General features: G+C 50.3%; 1 protein-coding gene across 1 annotated transcript; it reads left to right on the top strand.

Moving 5' to 3' along the window:
* Positions 1 to 6: 6 nt before the first annotated feature.
* rarga (retinoic acid receptor gamma a) lies at positions 7 to 21,318 on the top strand. The gene is given in 9 exon segments (XM_062458716.1): positions 7 to 319; positions 13,706 to 13,854; positions 14,472 to 14,613; positions 16,167 to 16,330; positions 16,691 to 16,867; positions 17,220 to 17,424; positions 20,404 to 20,562; positions 20,796 to 20,931; positions 20,933 to 21,318. Coding segments are annotated over 9 exon segments (1,521 nt in total). The 5' UTR covers positions 7 to 174; the 3' UTR covers positions 21,177 to 21,318.
* The last annotated feature ends 245 nt before the right edge of the window (positions 21,319 to 21,563 follow it).

Genomic DNA, 21,563 nt, shown 5'->3' on the forward strand with positions numbered 1-21,563 from the left:
GAGGTGTTTGGACTAAAGCTGCTACTGACGCTGTGGCTGTTGTTGTTTGTGTTTTCGAGTGACGTGAGGTAGTCCCAGGAGCAGGAGGGAAGCCCACAGCAGCAGTCACAGTAGGTGGCCAGTAGTACGAGTCTCTTCACCGGAGGTTGGTCGGTTGGGGAGGGGGGGGGCAACATGTTTGACTGTATGGAAGCTCTGGGGATGGGCCCCCGCCAGCTCTATGATGTCACCAGCCGGGGAGCGTGCATGTTGCGGAAAGCGAGCCCCTTCTTCGCCGGCCTGGACCCCTTTGCCTGGACGGGCAGCGCCAGTGTTCAATGTGAGTAGAGGGCATCCTGTTTGTTTTGAGTTGTTTCTCTCTCTCTCTCTCTCTCTCTCTCTCTCTCTCTCTCTCTCTCTCTCTCTCTCTCTCTCTCTCTCTCTCTCTCTCTCTCTCTCTCTCTCTCTCTCTCTCTCTCTCTCTCTCTCTCTCTCTCTCTCTCTCTCTCTCTCTCTCTCTCTCTCTCTCTCTCTCTCTCTCTCTCTCTCTCTCTCTCCGCTGTCCGTCACGCTCCCTTCACTCTGCTGGCCTGCCACCAGCGGAGTGGGGTGGCGCTGCCCACATCGTGAGCAGGGCTTCTTGTTTACACCCCCCCTCAGGGCAGCTCTGCTGGGAGTGTGTGTGTGTGTGTGTGTGTGCGGTGGGGGGTTGGATGTGGTTATTCTAGAGACTGGACTGGGACAGGAAGGGACTGGGACAGCCCTCTTCCCCTATCCCTACCCTCTATTACCTTGCTACCCCACACTCCTCCCTTCTCCCTCTCACCCCCTAGAGCCCTTTTGGATCTCTTATGCTGCTCATTCACCCAGCTAAACTGGTCAGCTATGATATGATACACGATGCTGTCAAAGCACTGCTCTGCTGTGTCCAGTGTTTTGTGTTTTTTTTGGTGAGTGAGAAAGTGAGTGAGTGAGGAAGTGAGGAACTGTGTGAGGAAGTGAGTGAATGAGTGAGTGAGAATAGAAGCTACCTTAATGAGTCAACCTGAGAAAGAGAAAGAGAGAGATCAAACTGACATCTACTAAAAATGAAACATTTTTTGGAACTACTTCTGGAACCATTAAGACTTATGTCATTATTAATGTTTCCTATGCTTTTTGAGCAACAAAACGGATGACAAATAGCTTGTCTGATTTCCAAAAGCATTCATGGTTGTTTGTTACTACTGGAGTTTGTTTATGTTTTCAGGGCTAAGTGTATGATGATCTCTCTCTTTCCTTCTCTCTCTATCTCTCTCTCTCTCTCTCTCTCTCTCTCTCTCTCTCTCTCTTGAGCTAAATATCCATGAATTAATAAGCAGATGAATAATTTAGAGGATAAATTGATGAATAAATTAGTGACATAGAATGTTGGAGGCTCCAGGAAAAGCCAACGGGGTCTTGCCAAGCTTTTCTCCTGCTCCCTCACTCTCTTTCTCCATGTCAGCCTCTCATTCTTCCTCCCTCCCACCCAGTTTCCGTCCCAGACTTCAGACACAGGGCTCTAGCTCTAACAACAGGCCTGTCTCGGGGCACACAAAACTGGGGTCCATTTCCATAGGCTTCCAGGGGGCCTGTGTGTGTGTGTGTGTGTGTGTGAAACAGTGTATGGGATGAGGAGCCCAACAAAGTTGCAAACACAGCAGAACTGCGGCGGAAAAAACAACATGATGCTGATTCTCAGTGTTCCCTGTTTTTTCAGAACGAGTTTAAAAAATAGGAGTTTTGAGGGCATGCGTTGTTTTGAACATTTTATTTGTTCAACCTTCTGCTTTTTTGTTCCCTTTGACTGCTCTCTCTCTCTCTCTCTCTCTCTCTCTCTCTCTCTCTCTCTCTCTCTCTCTCTCTCTCTCTCTCTCTCTCTCGGGAGGGGGAGTCATCTGTCATCATTAATCGTGAAGACACCAGCGTTTCAGTGGCTGTCATGCACACTGGGTTAGCTATAATGAAGACAGATGTCCTGTCAAGGCAGGCCCGGACTAGGCCTGGGAGAGAGAGGGTGTGTGTGTGTGTGTGTGTGTGTGTGTGTGTGTTGGGAGGGGGGGTTCAGCCAGCCGGCCTGCTCTGCTTAACTGGGGAACCCTGATGATAACAAGATGAGATTTGTTTATTTAATCAATCAGGCCTCACCGCCTCAAGCGTTCCTTCACCGACCCCCCCCACACACACACACACACACACACATACACATTTAAAAAAGTAGCTGATCAGGTTTGACTAAGTATTTTTTGTTCTCTTAGTTCTCTGTTCCAGGAAATCAAAGCAACCAAAAAAAAACATCAACCTCCCCCAGTCTGAGTGGAGCTAGCAAGGTTTTGGCCTGAGGGAAGGGAGCGGGGAACAGGCTAATTGCTGGAGAGGTGTACTGTTTCAACCCTCTGTGCCCAACAACCTTTGTAAACAAGGCGTCCCTATCCCATCCCTATCCCAGAAGAGGAGCCGTAATGGCTCTCTTGACTGAACCAGTTGCCCCTTCATTGTCCTCTTCGATGAGGCAGATGAATTGATGTTCGAGTCTGATATGTCATTAGCACCGGCCAGCTGCAGAGCACAGGGCTCGAGCTCGCACTCTGCTCAGCCCCACTCACTCAACACAACAGGCTCTCTCTCACATTACAAAGAAGACTTTTGACTTCTTTTTAACAGTCAGCCGGTCAAAGTGTGACACCATTCGGTCAATTGCACTGAGAATATGTGTCTTCTTCAGAGTTAAAGAAACCTGTGACCTGAAGGAAGGGCTGGTATCAATTTGGCAGAGCACGCTGGGAGAAACAGGAACAACACAATGTTGTCCCGAGTTGCCTCTGTGACCTTGTGTTCGACAGTTCTGATGCAAAACATCACGTTAGAACAAGTTTGCCGAATGGAAACGATTAAATCTGTTCTACGCCACTCTATCTGTACATCTCGACAGTTTACACTTCCTTTTTGTCGTATGCGTTTTAACTATTGTCTGTCTGCCATCGAGAGGACGTTTCAGCTCATGGTCAGTTTTCCTGCTGTTCATCTCTCCAGTTTGAAAGGTCCGGTTCCTCATGTTGGAGGCTAGCATGAGGGCTGTTGGCTGCCTGGTCAGTGTCACAGCCCTGTCAGGTCTGCTGAAAAGAAAAGGACCTTTCAGTGGGCTTTCTATTGTGTCATGGTCTTAAGTGCCGTATGGCATGTCGCTAGTGCCATGTCTGGGTAATGGATAATGGATACTGATGTGGCTCCACGTCAATAACAACTACATTTGTCAACATCCCTGGAAACCCTCTCGAGGAAGATGGCTGCCCAACCCCCTGTCAGCGCTCCTTCTCTAAGAGAATCAACCGAGCCGCAACAGCGCTCATTTGAACGTTTTGCGATCCGCCTGCCTTTCTTGTATTGTTTTCTTGATATTTCCCTCTCCACACTAAGGATATCTGGCATGGCAGAGGCAGTGATAGATAAGTACAGTCATCCATCAACATGTGTGCCATCGCCCTGCTCCACCCCACACACACGCACCCCTACACACATAGCTCTTTGTTTCCCACTAATGTGCTGTTCAAATGTGAATTGAGGAGCTAATTGAAATGGGGCTGTATCTGGGCGGCTGAGGAGTCCGGGCTTCCTGTGACCACTGGCCGGTCCTCCTCAGATCATTTCTAACCCTAATGGAAGTCTGCAGTTATTTCATTATAATTACAAAAGATTCAATTAAAAGATTAGAATGCCCTGGGGAGCAGGACTGTGAATAGATAGTGGGGCTGGTTAGAGCTGTATGGGTCTGTGTGTGAGGGTGCGAGTGTGTGTGTACATGTTCGTATAAGCTCACATACAGTACATACGTTTGAGTCTGTGTGTGTGTGTGTGCGCTCACGTGTGTGTGTGTGTGAGAGAGAGAGAGGGGGACCGTAGCGAGGCTGCAGCTGGAATGTCGGCTGCTCGGTGCTCCTACACCTACATAAACCCTGTTGATCCTATCAACATAATGTCAAATGAATGTGTAAGAGTGAAACGGCTTAGGCTGTCATCTGATTCAAGGGCACTGCACCGTAATTGATATAAGCGAGTGTGGGGGGGGGGGGGGGGACCCTTCATTTGTCTTTGGGATTGGGCTAACAGTTGTGGTATAGATCTCTGCGCTAGTCCCAGGAATTGGACACACCATTCATAGTAGCTAAGTACTGGCTAAGAATAAACACATCAGATGTTGGCAGTGACTTTGTGTGTGTTCATGAGTCCCGTCCATGTGAGGCTGTCTCACTTGGGGTGTAAATGAGGACGTGTAAATGTAGCTTTGTGTGCGTTTGTGTGTGTGTGTAAGGAGCTGGCAGGGAGGGTGGTATGAATGCGTGTCCGTGCATACTGCATGACTGTGTGTGTATGTGTGTGTGTACAGAATGTGTGTTAGTATGCGTCTTCCCATATCCTTGGCACCTAGACTGCTGTGTCAGGCCCACAGACAGAACAGGACAATATGCCAGTCTAGATTCCGCAGTTCTGCGCTGGAATTCTCCTCCGTGCTCCAGCAGCAGTTTATAGCCCTGCTGGCAGCGTCACACCCCTGTAAATATAAACACCCATCCGCCAGTCACCACGACCAGGATAGACCCAACACATCTTTGAGGAACCACTACAGGCTCTAGTTACAAAAAAATCATCCATACCATAGGTTAAGGTCTAATTTAATGCCGTGACGAACACTAAATGGAGACTTTAAATCGTAGTTTCATCTATTTATCATTTGGTTTCACCTAGAGGAAATCCTTCCTCGGCTTCAGAGTGGGTTTGACTTACAGAAAGTCACAGACCTTTCCTCGCCCTCATTACTCATGCAGAAGTTTTGCACTTACAAAGGCTCAGTCGCTGCCCACCCACCCTGTCACCGCTGGCATTGTAGCGGTTTACTGAGAACTGAAACTCTCTGCCAGTTACTTCTTTCCTGATGCGTGGGCACTGGCCAGCGTGTGTGTGTGTGCGTGTGTAGTGTTTTCTTGTGTGCATACACGTGTGTTTCTGTGTGTGTGTTTTTGCGTGTGTGTGTATGTCAGGCTCAAACCATGTGTGAGCTGAGTGTGAAGGGAGAGGTTTTGTTACCAGCATGTTATTGACTGACGGCTTGGCTCCAGAGTTGCTAGGGCTCGCTGTTATGAGAAGCCCAGGAAGGGTAGACAGTGAAGCTAAGGGAGAGAGAGAGACAGACAGACAGAGAGAGAGAGAGAGAGAGAGAGAGAGACAGAGGAAGAGAGACTGTGTGAATGGATTTTGTTTACCTAGCAGACACTGCGCTTGGAAGGGAGTGGGGTGTGGTGTGTGTGTGTATTCTGCCAATTATCTCACCAGACTGGTGGAGAACGACAGGGCCAGGCGTGGAGAGGGGGCGTGGGTGATGGTGAGGGTGAGGGTGGCGCTGGAGCTGGTTGAGGTGTGGGTTGGGCTGGTGAGGGTGGTGGTGGAGCTGGTTGAGGTGTGGGTTGGGCTGGTGAGGGTGGTGGTGGAGCTGGTTGAGGTGTGGGTTGGGCTGGTGAGGGTGGTGGTGGGAATGAGGTGGGGCTGAGGATGAACGAGGGTGGAGTTCCACAGGTGCCAGTGGCCTGCGCATTGTGCCTGCGCATGACTCCAGTTCTCATAAAACAGTTCTTTGTATCGCTCTGTGTGTTTTTATGTGTGTTTCTGTGTGTTTAACATCGTCGTATGCAAAGGTGTGCCTTCATTCACAATGGTAAAAGTACCCATGTGTATATGTGAGTTTCGAGTACATTTTGGGATTTGCCAGCCATAAGACAAGTATTCTCACTCAATCAAATAACCTGGCCCATACCAACCGTTCTTAAATTATGGAAAGTTGTAGTTACATTGGTAACAGCCAAAACGTTATCAGCTACCATACTAAACACTCACAGCCAAGCATGGCTGGCCTGTCAGACAGCCAATCAGCAGACAGCTAGCCAACCATCCAACCAACAGGCAGACAACCGTTGGGCAGCTAGCCAGCCAGCGATAGCTAGCCAACAAGCCAGGAGGTTACTGGAGTTATGGCTGCCTTCATATTCATGCTCCATTTAGAAAATCTGTGTTGGTCCAAAATACAATGCTATTATGGTAACTGGTTTAATGAGGCAGCCAGCTGTCTCTCAAGGTCACTTACAGGTGACAAATACATAGAGAAGAAAACCTCAAGACTCAACTGGGTAGAGCTGTTGGTATAGAGAAGCACTGTATGACTTAAGTCTTTGATGCCCCAACCACCCCCACCAAAACTGAACATTAGGCAACCTGTTGACAGTTGGTTGCCAAGCAAAAGTGAAAAATATGACCTGACACACCATGCAATACACACACACACACATCATTTATCTTTTTTGGTGCTCAGAAACACTTTCCCAACATTCTCCTTTCTCATGCCAACTGACGTGTGTGTGTGTGTGTGTGTGTGTGTGTGTGTGTGTGTGTGTAGTCTGACTGTGCCAGGCCAGCCTTTGCAGGGAAAGTCAAATTTCCCCTTTTAATCAAAAAACCCCAGATACCACAAATCACACTGACAACAGGAAGCTCCAGTCTCTCTGGCTCCTCTCTGTCTCCTGCTGTTTCTGTCGAAGACCGGGGAAACAGAGAGTCAAAAAGAGAGAGAAAGTCAGAGAGAGAGAGAGCGAGAGAGAGAGAAAGTCAGAGAAAGTCAGAGAGAGAGAGAAAGTCAAAGAGAGAGAGAGAGAGGTTAAGAAACAGGTATAGGAAAGAGATAGAAAGACAGTGCTAGAAAAAGGATCAGAGAGACACAACTGCAATGGAGAGGAAAAGACCGAGCGAGCAGCTACAGGCAGACAACAGAGACACTCGGGGACAGAGAGCGGGCCAAGAGGAAAAAGACAGGAAATGAGATGGTTTCATAAAAGACAACAACGAGAGAAAGACAAAGAGCAAGCAGGGCTGATAGCAGAAGGAAATGTTGAGCTTTTGGGAAGCCTGTCACAGAGGCAGGAGGAAGTCCGTACAGCAGTTTGTGTGTGTGTGTGTGTGTTGGCGTGCATCCCCCCGCCTCACGTGTGCATTATTGTGTACGTTTCCAGTACTACACCAGTGAAGGCTTCACACATCGGCCCAAAGGTAGTAGTGGTTCTCTTCCTCTGCTCCCGCTGCTCTGGGGTGTGTGGTTGTCTGCTCCCCCCCCCCCTCTCTCACTTCCCCCCCACCCCCCTCCTCCCCACCACCACGTCTTACACACGGCCCAGTCTGGCCACTTCTACTTTGAGGTTTCTATTGTTGTGGAAAGGAAGCAATAGCGGTGGAATGAGGCGTATGAGCCGTGCCAGGGAGGGACAGGTGAGAACTGGGCCCACAGATGGTGAGAGGAGTCTGGGTTAGTACAGGCAACGACCCCTGAGATGAAAGACGTGGTGGTTCTCTGAATGACCCCTCATTTGAGTGTGTGTGTGTGTGCGTGACTGTCTGTATGTCTATCATCCTGCATGTTGGTGTGTGTGTGTGTGTGTGTGTGGATGTGGGGGTCTTCTTGCAGTACCTGTCTGTCTGGCAGAAATGATCAATGCCTTAGATCCACGCTGGGTTGCCAGGTTCTAGGTGAGTTTCCAGTCAGTGGAGCTGCTCAATCAGCCACTGGTGCACAGATGAAGAGTCTGCTGAGCTCACAATGGGGGTTTCCTGCAGAGCTACATTTGGGGCAGAAGCAAGTCTGTCGACCTGTCCCAGTTCTGCCAACAGATATTCAACATGAAAACAACCGTTTTACATTTTGCTGGACACGTTATATTAGAAAATGTCTTAGATACTGTATAAGCTCCTCATACAGGGCTTTCTGTAATCTTTGATCCCCTAGCTTACGTTTACAGACTCCTTTTCTGGAAGTAGACTTGGTGGTTGGATGGAGACTAGGAGTTCACTCTGTGCTTAAATGCTGCGTCTTAAGGCAGGATGGTGAGCGACAGGAAAACAGGGAGGGGGCGCAGTCCTCTGCAGCCAAATGTGGGCTTGGCCCACTGAATCGAGGAATATCAAAGGGTCCTTTATGAGGTGCAGTAAAGAAGAAAGGCTGTATACCGCCGAGGAGGCCTGGAAGCGCCCAGCATAGTTCCACTTTTAAATATGGACCCTGAGGAAACAAGTAGCCCCACCTGCGTCCGCCTTCCTGGTCTGGTCTGGTCTAGTTTGACCTGGTCTGGTCTGGCCTGGTTTAACTAACTCGACACGTCAGTTCATTCGAGGGGAAGAGACAGTCCAGAGCGCCCAGCCCACACTAGTCCACCTCTCTTTTACCCGTCTTCCTCATTCTCTCTATCTTTCTCTCAGACTATGCGTGTACATAATGTGTCTGCGTATGTGTTCGTGACTTTGTGCTGGTTTTGACAGAAGGGTGTAAATTCCTATGTGTGTGTGTGCCGTGTGTGTGTGTGTGTGTGTGTGTGTGTGTGGGGGGGGTACTCCCAGCCCCTGTACAGTTAGGTGTGTGTTCTAACTCCTGTAGGTGCTGAGCCTATCTCCTGGCCTCCAGCCCAGTTTTTTTTTTATCACAGTCCTTCTTTCCAATAGGCCTCTGAGCTGGGCCTCTTTACAGGCTGGTGGGTGAGAGGAGAGTGTGTGTGTGTGTGTGTGTGTTTGAGGCAGGTAATGAGCTCTCTGACAGCTGTTGAAAGAAGCTGCTACTGCTCAGCACTTTAATGAAACAACCTCCCCTCTACACACACACACACACACACACACAAACACACCGGTTGCAGTCCCGTAGCTCGTGGGTGTGTAGGTGAGCGTGCACGTGTGTGAGTAACTCACACGATAAGAGACTTGATACTCTACCACAAGTAGAAAGTGACTCCATCCATGTGCAGCGGAGCCTGAAGAACAGTGTGGTGAGAACGGTTGTTCTTACATGTGGGGGCAGGAGATTAAAGATGGCAGCTGGGGGGAGGGGGGGGCGGACGGGGTGAGGCTCAACTACACAGACTGGCCGAGGGCCCGCGGAAAAATAGAAATTGTGCTGACGGAAAGCGGAAGGAAGCCGCTCATTACCTCGGATGTGATGGTGGAAGTGAAAGAGATGTTGGCAGAGAGAGAGAGAGAGCGAGAGAGAGAGAGAGAGAGAGAGGAGAGAGAGAGAGAGAGAGAGAGAGAGAGAGAGAGAGAGAGAGATGAGAGAGAGAGAGAGAGAGAAAGAAAGAAAGAGAGACAGAGAAAGAGAGAGATGCCAACCAGCCTTTTCGAAAAGGGAGCGGCCCTCCTTCTCCCTCTGCCTGCTAACCTGGTCCTCTGGGGGTGTTATGGTAGACTGGTACCCCTGTCCCTGTGTGCTACAGCCTGCGCCACGGTACCCACGTGCCAGGCATGGCCGACGAGACCTCGCCTGCTACGCCAGCTTGTCTCTCAGTCCCACTGTTCAACGCAGCCTTCTCAATCTGCCAGCCTTCTGCCACTCTGTCTGCCATCCCTGATGGACACCCCACTGTAGTATACACACAGCACTTACACATATAGTACTCAAGTACACACACAGGCACACACATGCCTGCACCAAACCGCAAAGCATTGAAACCCGAATTATATATTCAGTAACAGAAATACGCACACTGTATAATACACACAGGGAGCCTACACAACCGTTGCCTAGCACTGTATGTGCTTGGATGACACACCCTGGCACACAGTGGAAGAAAGAGGAGAGAGCGAAAGAGAGACAGATAGAGATACATGGAAACATAGAAAAGAGAGACAGAGAGAGAGAGAGAGGGAGACTGATTTTAAGTGAGAGATAGAGAGGGGAGAAAGGGAGAAAGAGAGGCAGAGAGAAAAGGAGGGAGGAAGGGAGGGAGGGAGGGAGAGAGGAGAGCGAGATACAGAGAGAGAGAGAGAGAGAGAGAGAGAGAGAGAGAGAGAGAGAGAGGAGAGAGAGAGAGAGAGAGAGAGAGGGAGGGAGGAGGGGAGGGAGGGGAGGGAGGGAGGGAGGAGGGAGGGAGGGAGGGAGGGAGGGAGGGAGGGAGGGAGGGAGGAGAGGGAGAGAGAGAGAGAGAGAGAGAGAGAGGAGAGATGAGAGAGAGAGAGAGAGAGAGAGAGAGAGAGAGAGAGAGAGAGAGAGAGAGAGAGAGAGAGAGAGAGAGAGAGAGAGAGAGAGAGAACAACATTTGCAAATCAAATGGAGTCTGCAGAGATTGGGCAGAGCCACTGGCTGGACCGGCGCCCACACTGAACTGAGAGACTACAGTTCTATTAGTATACACGCACACACACACACAAACACACACAAGCACACACTTTACTCACTCACATGCCAAGACTAGACTGTGGAACAGTGTCCCAGTGAAGATACAATCACACCCCAGTCACGTAGACAAAATCTGCAGGCTCTATTGAGAAAGAATGTTTGTTGTTCTGCCAGTGTGTCATATGCTGCCTGGTTTGAACGTGTGTTGCAACACTAAATACATGAGGCACACAGTCATGTAATCACTTGCGTGTGTTCAGAACGCCTGCGCATTCCCTCAGAATATCTTTTTCTCACCCTCTCATCTTCTCTGCTTGTTCTTTTCTGAGCCTATTCTGACTATTCTGTCGAACCCCAAAGGAAACCAATTGGCCTCGTTGAGTTGACCTAGAATTAAATGTAATTGACCCAGTTGAATTGACCTTCAGCTAAATATCTATTTCTGTCTGGTGCACTTACATTTCACATCCAGTGGGGTTGAGGACAGGATGTTTCACTCTGGCAACAGAACGGTGGTAAGGTGGGCAGTATGTGTGTGAAGAGTGTTCAGGCTAACTGTGTGTGTGTGTGTGTGTTGGGGATCAGTCCAACCCAGTGCGGCTGGAACACTTGAGTCCAGAGACCAGAGCGAGAAGGAATTAGCGGTAAACTGATACTTAGCAGGAAATGAACAGTGGCCGCTGATAAAGTCCTACCTCCCTGCTCCTCTCTCTACTCACTCCCCCGCCCGAACACACTGTCACCAACCCCCACCCCCTCCACCCACCCACCCTCCACCCACTCACCCACCCACCGCCTGCACCCACCCCCTCCACCCACCCTCCCTGTCCGTCACCACCTCGCAGCTCTCTGCCGGGGGATTGTCATGCAAATCGAGGCCCAGGCCCCCAAAGGAGCTGATAAGGTGGGCCTCTCATTTTCACAGGCCTTTGTTTTCTAAACAGAGATGAGCCCAGCTCAGGAGACAGGGAGATGGGTTCCTGTGGAGGGCTGACTGAATAGCTTAGAAGGGGGGTGGGGGCTGGATAAGGCAGGCTCTGTTAGGCAGGAACCTGGTTCAGGTCATTGACAGATCCTGATGGATCCCCCCCAACCTTGCTGTTTGTTTCTCTCTCTCTCTCTACCCCCCCACAACCCCCAATTGTTTAAACAGCGTCACTCAGCGCCCCGTTAGTTGACGCCGGCCCCACACGCAGGTCCTGTTCTGTGGGCATGTCAACGCCTGGGTCGGAGCCTCACTCCGCTGCTAGCGCTGCACAAACACAGAGGTTTGGTGCTCGCTCGTGGGCCCCCGGCACCTTCCACTGACCCCTCTGTGTGTGACACCCAGGGCTCTGGGCTAGGAGGACAACTGCTGTTGAAACATTCAACCATTTTAGACTGGAGTCTCTGAGAACGGCCTGATTTTCCAAACCTTGGGGAATTAAACAAATGTAAAAATAATTGGCTTGTGGCGATGTCGGATGGGGGGCATTTATGCTTTTAATAATATGTCGATATGAAAAAATGGAAGCAGATGTCACAGTGGGAAGCTAGTGGCTCATGTCAGACATTTTGACTGGTATTCTCATTAGACACTCATAGTGATTGTGGATAGATGGCCATAATCATCTTGGACATGAACAAGGCTAGCCCTAAAGGGACCAACTTTGACCCCCTCCCCTCCCTTCCCCTCTCCCCCCCCCCCATTCCTCTGTCCCCTTTCTCTGTTTTTGATCAAATTCCTCATTTTACGTCTCCTCATTCTCTCTTCTTTTTGAAGTTTTTCCCCCCAACTCTTGTAAAAGTAGCGAAGCTGGTGGATTGAATGTGTGTGTGTGTGTCCGCTTTTCAGCCTAGGGGTGTGAGAGAGCGAGGGGGGGTGTAGGTTAAGTTTAGGGCTAGTTCTGGGCTTTCCATTGAAGGTGCTAGAGGGAGAAAGGGAGGAAAAGGAGGTCGTTAAAGTTCGAATTTTAGAGCCTCCCTCGTTTCTTGATTTTTTTTTATGATTGGGGGAGCTTTTTTTACGGGCTTGGGGTGTGGGGGGGGGGGGGGAGAGTGGGGTAGTGTGGGGTGGGGGGTACAGCTGGTGGTGTGAATAGCAGGCCAAGGTGACTGAGTCCCCCATAAAGTCCCTGCCAGGCAGGCTGAGGAGGGGCTCCCAGCCCCAGCCATGGAAGAGCCTTTTACAGGCCGGTGGCCTTACGAGCCTGGGCCTCTATTAAAACCTTGGCAGGGGCTGCGCTGAGGAATTTAGGGCCAGGAAACAAGAGAAAAATAGGGGTTTGTGTGTCACGGCCTGTGGGGGTGGGGAGGGTGTTAGGCTAGCTTTGAGAAGTTGGATTGGGGGGGTGGGGGGAGGGGGTCAAGGGATGGCCGAGGGGGTAAAAGTTTATAGAAGTGTTGCTGGGGAGATGGGGGGAAAGAGGTGGTGTGTGTGTTGGGGGTAACAGTCAACATGTGTGTTTGAGAGTGTGCAGCCTAGCATGTGTGGGGAGAGTTTGTGTGTGTGTGAATATGGGGGCCCAACTCGTTTCTCGAATGCGTATTCATGTGCAACTACTCTTATTATAGTCGATAATCCTTACGTCCACATGTGCTGAGTTTCAGACCTATGTACGTTCTTCATAGAAACGTCATGTTCGATGCAGGGCAGTTAATGTGGGAGGCACAGTGGGAGGTAGGTCTGGCTCAAGGTAGGACTAGTGCCAGGCCTGGGAAACCAATTAACCGAAGAGCCAGCCTACCAGCTTACCAGCCAGTCAGACAGAAAGTCGGCCAGCCAGCCAGCTAACTGAGTGAGTGAGTGGGTGTGGTGAAGGCAGGAGAACGATGTGGTCTGTGGGTGTTGTAGCGTCATCGCAGCGAGACGCCAGTCCCATTTCCTCACTGTCTGTCTGCCTGTCGGAGAGAGAAATGAAGCAGAGCAGGCTATGTATCATCTCATCCCTTCTCACTCAGCTACCTGGTCATATCACAGCATCTTTCTATCAATCACTCTTATCTCCATGAGAAACTTTTTTCCCCCCCTCCTGCTGCTCTTTCTCTCTCTCTCTCTCTCACACGCACACACACACACACACACACACACACACACACACACACACACACACACACACACACACACACACACACACACACACACACACACACACACACGTGTGCTGCCCCCTGAGGGTGAAGGATGGTGTGGTGGAGGCCAGGAGTCTGTTAGTCATGTGAACAACATTCTCAGTCTGTGTCTCTGTCTGCTCAGTGAGTGATTGATTGTTATCAAGTTGCTAAGTGTCTTTTGCATCAGGCATGTGACAAAGCTGTTTGTTCTGACATTTCACTTTCTTCGAAAGTTGATAATATCTTTCTGAAAAGTCAAAACCCATCACTTGTCCTTTGGTATTTACAGGTCCTTTCATGCTCAACTACCCAAAACGTTCGTACAGAATCTTACCTAGCATTGCCTTCGTCCAAAACAAGGCAAATAAAGTTATGTCGGTTAACCCGGTATCCTTTGTCTCTCTCTTTCTCTCCCTCCAGCGGTGGAGACCCAGAGCACCAGCTCGGAGGAGATGGTCCCCAGCTCTCCCTCTCCTCCTCCCCCACCGCGCGTCTACAAGCCCTGCTTCGTGTGCCAGGACAAGTCCTCTGGCTACCACTACGGGGTCAGCTCCTGCGAGGGCTGCAAGGTGAGGCCAGACGGAAGGAGGGTCTGTGGTTAGTAGGTCCACAACTCAGACACAGGTCACTGTACATCATAAAAGATGAAGAGAATAAAATCGATTTATAAGGGTTTAGACGCAGTGTTCTATCAGCTGGGATGTAAAGACATGACTCAGAGAGGAGCTCGCAGGCTGTATGTAACTGATCTAGTTTCCCAGTTGCCAAAGTAGGTCAGACTGCGATGTTAGGTAACGGGATAGAAAGACGAGAGCACTCGACGTCGGAACACTGAGACAAGAATGAGACAGAACAAGATCTTGCAGGGTGAACGGCAGCAGCTTCAATATTCCGGGAATACGGCTGAACAGTGCAAACCCTAGGAGAACACTGTCACATGTTTTAACGTGAAAAACAAAACAAAACCCGTCAAGATAAAAATGTACCAAAGATAAAAACATGTCACTGCGTGTTCCTGGTAAAGCGCTGCTCCTCTAGTTCTGACCCAAGCTTCTTTATTTTATCTCCCTCCCTTCTCCTCTCCTCTCCCCTCCTCTCCTCTCCTCTCCTCTCCTCTCCTCTCCTCTCCTCTCCTCTCCTCTCCCCTCCCCTCCCCTCCCCTCCTCTCCTCCTCCTGTGGCTTCAGGGCTTCTTCCGGCGCAGTATCCAGAAGAACATGGTGTACACCTGCCACCGGGATAAGAACTGCCAGATCAACAAGGTGACTCGTAACCGCTGCCAGTACTGCAGGCTGCAGAAGTGCTTCGAGGTCGGCATGTCCAAGGAAGGTGAGTGCCGTGGGGGAAAAGCTGAGCTGGGCTTGGGGCGGTGAGGGCTACGGGCCTCCCGTCTAGGACGTACCATACACACATACACACACAAAGGCACACACACACACACACACAGGCACAAACACACAGGTGCGCCTATTTTTAGATGTCACAGTGTAGCCTGCACAGAGGCGTGAGGGCAGACACGTGGAGGAACAGGGGCACACACACACACAAGCGCTCAGTTATTACCAGGTGTTACTTACCTGTACTCAGCAAAGTGAGATTGACAGTATTTTGCTTTATAACACAGAGAAGTGCAAAGACACAGACCTTACTGACTTTGGAATTAATCACACAATGACAGTTCACACTGTTATAAATATAGACTATGTTGTGTTGATTTATATTTAAGGCGTGTGGCACAGGTCGGTGTGGTACAGACAGCCTGTCTCCTGGGCCTGTGTGAGGGTACTGGTGGTGTTGTCTGGCAGAGACGCCAGGCCTGACAGAGTAGGGTGGTGATCTGGAGACACTAGGCATTGTACAATCATATGACTAATCACGTTGCGAAATGACGCAAAAAATCTTCTTCCTGTTTCATGCCTCATTTGTCTCTTAATCCACACTGAGACACACACACCCACTCAGACTCACACACGCACACATACACACTCAGAGGCATGCACACACTCAACCCTCAGGTCCCACAGCTCAGCACACTACCTTTCATTCATTCTGTCCCTGGCAGGGAAGGACAGGAAGAGGAGAATGAGTTGGCACCAACAGCTATGACTGTGGTGACAGGAGCCAGAGTGAGAGAGCCTTGTGGTCACACAAGGCTCCACTTTCAGACCCTTCATGAAACGACTAGGCGATAATGCTGCATTACTTTGACTGGTTTTGATTATTTGTATGTGTGTGTGTGTGTGTGTGTGTGTGTGTGTGTGTGTGTGTGAGTGGCAGCCCTGCCCAGTGAGCAGCCCCAGGGGACTTGTATGTGGGTGTAATGTTTGTGTGGGATGTGTGTTAAGAAAGCGGGATCACATTGTGCCTCTGCTATAACTGGATATCCTGGGAGGAAGGAAAGAATGGGAGGAGGAGGGACGGAGGGAGGAGGAGGAGGAGGGAGGGAATACCGGGCTGGGTGGACTGGACAGCTCAATAGAGAGGGGTGGGGGGCTGGCTGGGGTGGAAGATAACTGAGATGGAACAAATCATCTCATCCTTTTGTTATTGCCCAAAATTGGTTCGATAACATATTGCGTAATATAGAACATAGATAGAATACAATGAAAAGGAGTAAATTATATAGGCTTGTGTCCCTTGTTATTCAACAGTGTCTGTACTTCAGACTCTCCAACGTATGCAGCCAGGTCCTTACGACAAACGGATGTCCACGGTCAGGGAGTGTTGTCACGAGAAGCACTTCATTTACGCGTTTGCCTTTCTTTTTCCCTCCATCGCCCTCCTCTTGTCCCCCCCTCGTCCCCTCCTCTCCTCTTCCCCCCCCCTCGTCCCCTCCTCTCCTCTTCCCCCCCCCTCGTCCCCTCCTCTCCTCGCTCCCCCAGCGGTGCGCAACGACAGGAACAAGAAGAAGAAGGACGTGAAGGAGGAGGTGGTGCTGCCCGAGAGCTACGAGCTGAGCGGAGAGCTGGAGGAGCTGGTGAACAAAGTGAGCAAAGCTCACCGGGAGACCTTCCCCTCTCTGGGCCAGCTCGGGAAATACACCACGGTGAGCAGAGGCTGGACACACGGGAGCACGCTGTACGCATCCACACTCACTCACTCACTCACTCCCGCGCCCAGATGCAAGCACACACCTCCTACGCAAGCCTACTTCCTGTGTGACAATGTCGTTTACCGAGGAATTCAGATGTTGCTGAAGGAAAACGACACCCTCTTTCTCAACAGACTGATGTCTCAATAAAGATATGTTGTAGTTGTGGTAGTTCCCATTAGGCTTCTACTAGAATTGTGCCCTTTTACTGGCTATAGCACACACATACCGGATACGGTGTCCTCCTCCCAAGCCCATACAGTTTCCCACCTTGTTGCTTTAACCTGTGTGTGTGTGTTGTTTCCTGCTCTCCAGAACTCCAGTTCTGATCATCGTGTACAGCTGGACCTGGGGCTGTGGGACAAGTTCAGTGAGCTCTCCACCAAGTGCATCATCAAGATCGTCGAGTTCGCCAAGCGTCTGCCCGGCTTCACCACCCTCACCATCGCCGACCAGATCACCCTTCTCAAGTCAGCCTGCCTGGACATCCTGGTAGATCTACACACAGATACCGCCTGCCTGTCTGCCTCTCGGACCAGCTCGGAGAAAGCTAAAGCTAAACGAGACTGCCATTTGGAGAACAGTGGAATCTCATGTCAAGTCTCATTTACCACAGTGTTGTCATGCCCTGGATAGAGAAAAACCTAGTAGAAATCATGATATAAACATGAGGAAATACTGACACAGAGTGGAGGAATTAGGCATTGCATGAGTACTTTGGTTGTTTTCTAATCATCTCCTATTTCTCTCTCTCTCTCTCTCTCTCTCTCTCTCTCTCTCTCTCTCTCTCTCTCTCTCTCTCTCTCTCTCTCTCTCTCTCTCTCTCACTCTCACACACACACAGATGTTAAGAATCTGCACACGTTACACACCCGAGCAAGACACCATGACCTTCTCAGACGGGCTGACCCTGAACAGGACCCAGATGCACAACGCCGGCTTCGGCCCTCTTACAGACCTGGTGTTTGCCTTCGCCGGCCAGCTTCTTCCCCTGGAGATGGACGACACAGAAACAGGCCTCCTCAGCGCCATCTGCCTCATTTGTGGAGGTACTGCACTGTGCCTGTCCATATCCTGGAATCAAAGATTCAGTCTCAGATGTTGTGTGTCTAAATACAGTACTGTGCAAACGTCTTAGACACAAATACACATTTGACAAACAAAAATAATTTGAAATAATGAAATGAAAATACAGAGAAAAAAAAAATTCAACATTGTGCTTGTATTCGGCCGCACGGATACAGAAGATACAGAAATGATGTGACAATATTCATGTAAAAATACTTTTGCACACTATTGTAAATCTTAGGTTGTGTGTGGCAGAGCATAAATGGTCCTCCTACTTAAATACCAAGATCCTTGCCCAGCAGGGCAGCTCTCAGGAAGCAACATGGACCTGACTAACAGCAGCATCTCTCTCTGTGTCAGATCGTATGGACCTGACTAACAGCAGTCTCTCTCTCTCTGTGTCAGATCGTATGGACCTGACTAACAGCAGCATCTCTCTCTGTGTCAGATCGTATGGACCTGACTAACAGCAGTCTCTCTGTCTCTGTGTCAGATCGTATGGACCTGACTAACAGCAGTCTCTCTGTCTCTGTGTCAGATCGTATGGACCTGACTAACAGCAGTCTCTCTGTCTCTGTGTCAGACCGTATGGACCTGACTAACAGCAGTCTCTCTGTCTCTGTGTAAGATCGTATGGACCTGACTAACAGCAGTCTCTCTCTCTCTGTGTCAGACCGTATGGACCTGACTAACAGCAGCATCTCTCTGTGTCAGATCGTATGGACCTGACTAACAGCAGTCTCTCTCTCTCTGTGTCAGATCGTATGGACCTGACTAACAGCAGCATCTCTCTGTGTCAGATTGTATAGACCTGACTAACAGCAGCATCTCTCTGTGTCAGACCGTATGGACCTGACTAACAGCAGTCTCTCTGTCTCTGTGTAAGATCGTATGGACCTGACTAACAGCAGTCTCTCTCTCTCTGTGTCAGACCGTATGGACCTGACTAACAGCAGCATCTCTCTGTGTCAGATCGTATGGACCTGACTAACAGCAGTCTCTCTCTCTCTGTGTCAGACCGTATGGACCTGACTAACAGCAGCATCTCTCTGTGTCAGATTGTATAGACCTGACTAACAGCAGCATCTCTCTGTGTCAGACCGTATGGACCTGACTAACAGCAGCATCTCTCTGTGTCAGACCGTATGGACCTGACTAACAGCAGTCTCTCTGTCTCTGTGCAAGATCGTATGGACCTGACTAACAGCAGTCTCTCTCTCTCTCTGTGTCAGACCGTATGGACCTGACTAACAGCAGCATCTCTCTGTGTCAGATCGTATGGACCTGACTAACAGCAGTCTCTCTCTCTCTGTGTCAGATCGTATGGACCTGACTAACAGCAGCATCTCTCTGTGTCAGATCGTATGGACCTGACTAACAGCAGCATCTCTCTGTCAGACCGTATGGACCTGACTAACAGCAGTCTCTCTCTCTCTGTGTCAGATCGTATGGACCTGACTAACAGCAGCATCTCTCTCTGTGTCAGACCGTATGGACCTGACTAACAGCAGCATCTCTCTCTGTGTCAGATCGTATGGACCTGACTAACAGCAGTCTCTCTCTCTCTGTGTCAGATCGTATGGACCTGACTAACAGCAGCATCTCTCTCTGTGTCAGATCGTATGGACCTGACTAACAGCAGTCTCTCTGTCTCTGTGTCAGATCGTATGGACCTGACTAACAGCAGTCTCTCTGTCTCTGTGTCAGATCGTATGGACCTGACTAACAGCAGTCTCTCTGTCTCTGTGTCAGACCGTATGGACCTGACTAACAGCAGTCTCTCTGTCTCTGTGTAAGATCGTATGGACCTGACTAACAGCAGTCTCTCTCTCTCTGTGTCAGACCGTATGGACCTGACTAACAGCAGCATCTCTCTGTGTCAGATCGTATGGACCTGACTAACAGCAGTCTCTCTCTCTCTGTGTCAGATCGTATGGACCTGACTAACAGCAGCATCTCTCTGTGTCAGATTTTATAGACCTGACTAACAGCAGCATCTCTCTGTGTCAGACCGTATGGACCTGACTAACAGCAGCATCTCTCTGTGTCAGACCGTATGGACCTGACTAACAGCAGTCTCTCTGTCTCTGTGTCAGATCGTATGGACCTGACTAACAGCAGCATCTCTCTCTGTGTCAGACCGTATGGACCTGACTAACAGCAGTCTCTCTGTCTCTGTGTAAGATCGTATGGACCTGACTAACAGCAGTCTCTCTCTCTCTGTGTCAGACCGTATGGACCTGACTAACAGCAGCATCTCTCTGTGTCAGATCGTATGGACCTGACTAACAGCAGTCTCTCTCTCTCTGTGTCAGATCGTATGGACCTGACTAACAGCAGCATCTCTCTGTGTCAGATTGTATAGACCTGACTAACAGCAGCATCTCTCTGTGTCAGACCGTATGGACCTGACTAACAGCAGCATCTCTCTGTGTCAGACCGTATGGACCTGACTAACAGCAGTCTCTCTGTCTCTGTGTAAGATTGTATGGACCTGACTAACAGCAGTCTCTCTCTCTCTCTGTGTCAGACCGTATGGACCTGACTAACAGCAGCATCTCTCTGTGTCAGATCGTATGGACCTGACTAACAGCAGTCTCTCTCTCTCTGTGTCAGATCGTATGGACCTGACTAACAGCAGCATCTCTCTGTGTCAGATCGTATGGACCTGACTAACAGTAGCATCTCTCTGTGTCAGATCGTATGGACCTGACTAACAGCAGTCTCTCTCTCTCTGTGTCAGATCGTATGGACCTGACTAACAGCAGCATCTCTCTCTGTGTCAGACCGTATGGACCTGACTAACAGCAGTCTCTCTCTCTCTGTGTCAGATCGTATGGACCTGACTAACAGCAGCATCTCTCTCTGTGTCAGACCGTATGGACCTGACTAACAGCAGCATCTCTCTCTGTGTCAGACCGTATGGACCTGACTAACAGCAGCATCTCTCTCTGTGTCAGATCGTATGGACCTGGAGGAGCCCCAGCGTGTGGACAAGCTGCAGGAGCCTCTGCTGGAGGCCCTGAAGATCTACGCCCGGCGCAGACGCCCCAACAAGCCCCACATGTTCCCCCGCATGCTGATGAAGGTCACTGACCTCCGGGGCATCAGCACCAAGGGTCAGTACTGGACCTGACACTGGAGCGCAACACAAACACACACACACACACACCAGCATGCATACAACCCAGAAGATGAACACCAACGTTGTCATCCTGATCAAACACAACGAAAACACACGTACCCACACACAACAGTTGTTGTTTGGGACATACTGTAGGATTCGTAATGGGAGAAAGACTACCTGGGCGTCTGGGTTTACAATAAGCTCCTGTTTTGTGTGCGTTTCCAGGAGCTGAGCGAGCCATCACCCTGAAGATGGAGATCCCGGGGCCCATGCCTCCGCTGATCAGGGAGATGCTGGAGAACCCCGAGGCCTTCGAGGACCAGACCGAGAGCGGCGAGAGCGGCGACAGCACGCCGCCCCCCCCCCCCGTCCGCCGCCGGCGCCCCCCCTGTCCTGAAGACGGAGGCCGAGGACGAGGACGGCAGCTGGGCCACGGAGAACGGCAGCGAGCCGTCCCCGGAGGAGGAGGACGACGAGGACGAGGACGACCTGGGAGACGAGGAGCGGGACAGGGGCTGGGAGAGCGAGGGGGAGGGGGAGGGCTGGGCGGTGCTGGAGGGGGGCAGCGACGGCGGTGCCAGGAAGGGTGTGGGGAGGGCGCAGTGAATGCAGTGTGCATACAAATGGGGGCCCACATACACACACACACACACGCACACACACGCACACACAAATACAGTGCATACACTGTGCATATGTACTGTGTACATGCATGCTCTTATCTTACATACACACACATACACACAGACACATGCCCATCACTTTGATCTCTCTACTGCACATCAGTGTCTCCTCCACTAGGGGGAGTCTAGCAGAGCCTTACCTGTACAGACACTTCTAACTCAGGCCCTCTGGTCCATGACAAGTGACATACAGAGACACGATGACAGGAGAGATTACGATCAACTGTACGAACTCACCACAAAGAGAAAAGAGGGATGCTGCGCGACAAAAAGAACAAATTCTCTTTGAAAAACAACAAAAGTCTCATTT

This window comes from Osmerus eperlanus, chromosome 4 (genome assembly GCF_963692335.1).
Source record: "Osmerus eperlanus chromosome 4, fOsmEpe2.1, whole genome shotgun sequence".
In the NCBI taxonomy this organism is placed as follows: Eukaryota; Metazoa; Chordata; class Actinopteri; order Osmeriformes; family Osmeridae; genus Osmerus; species Osmerus eperlanus.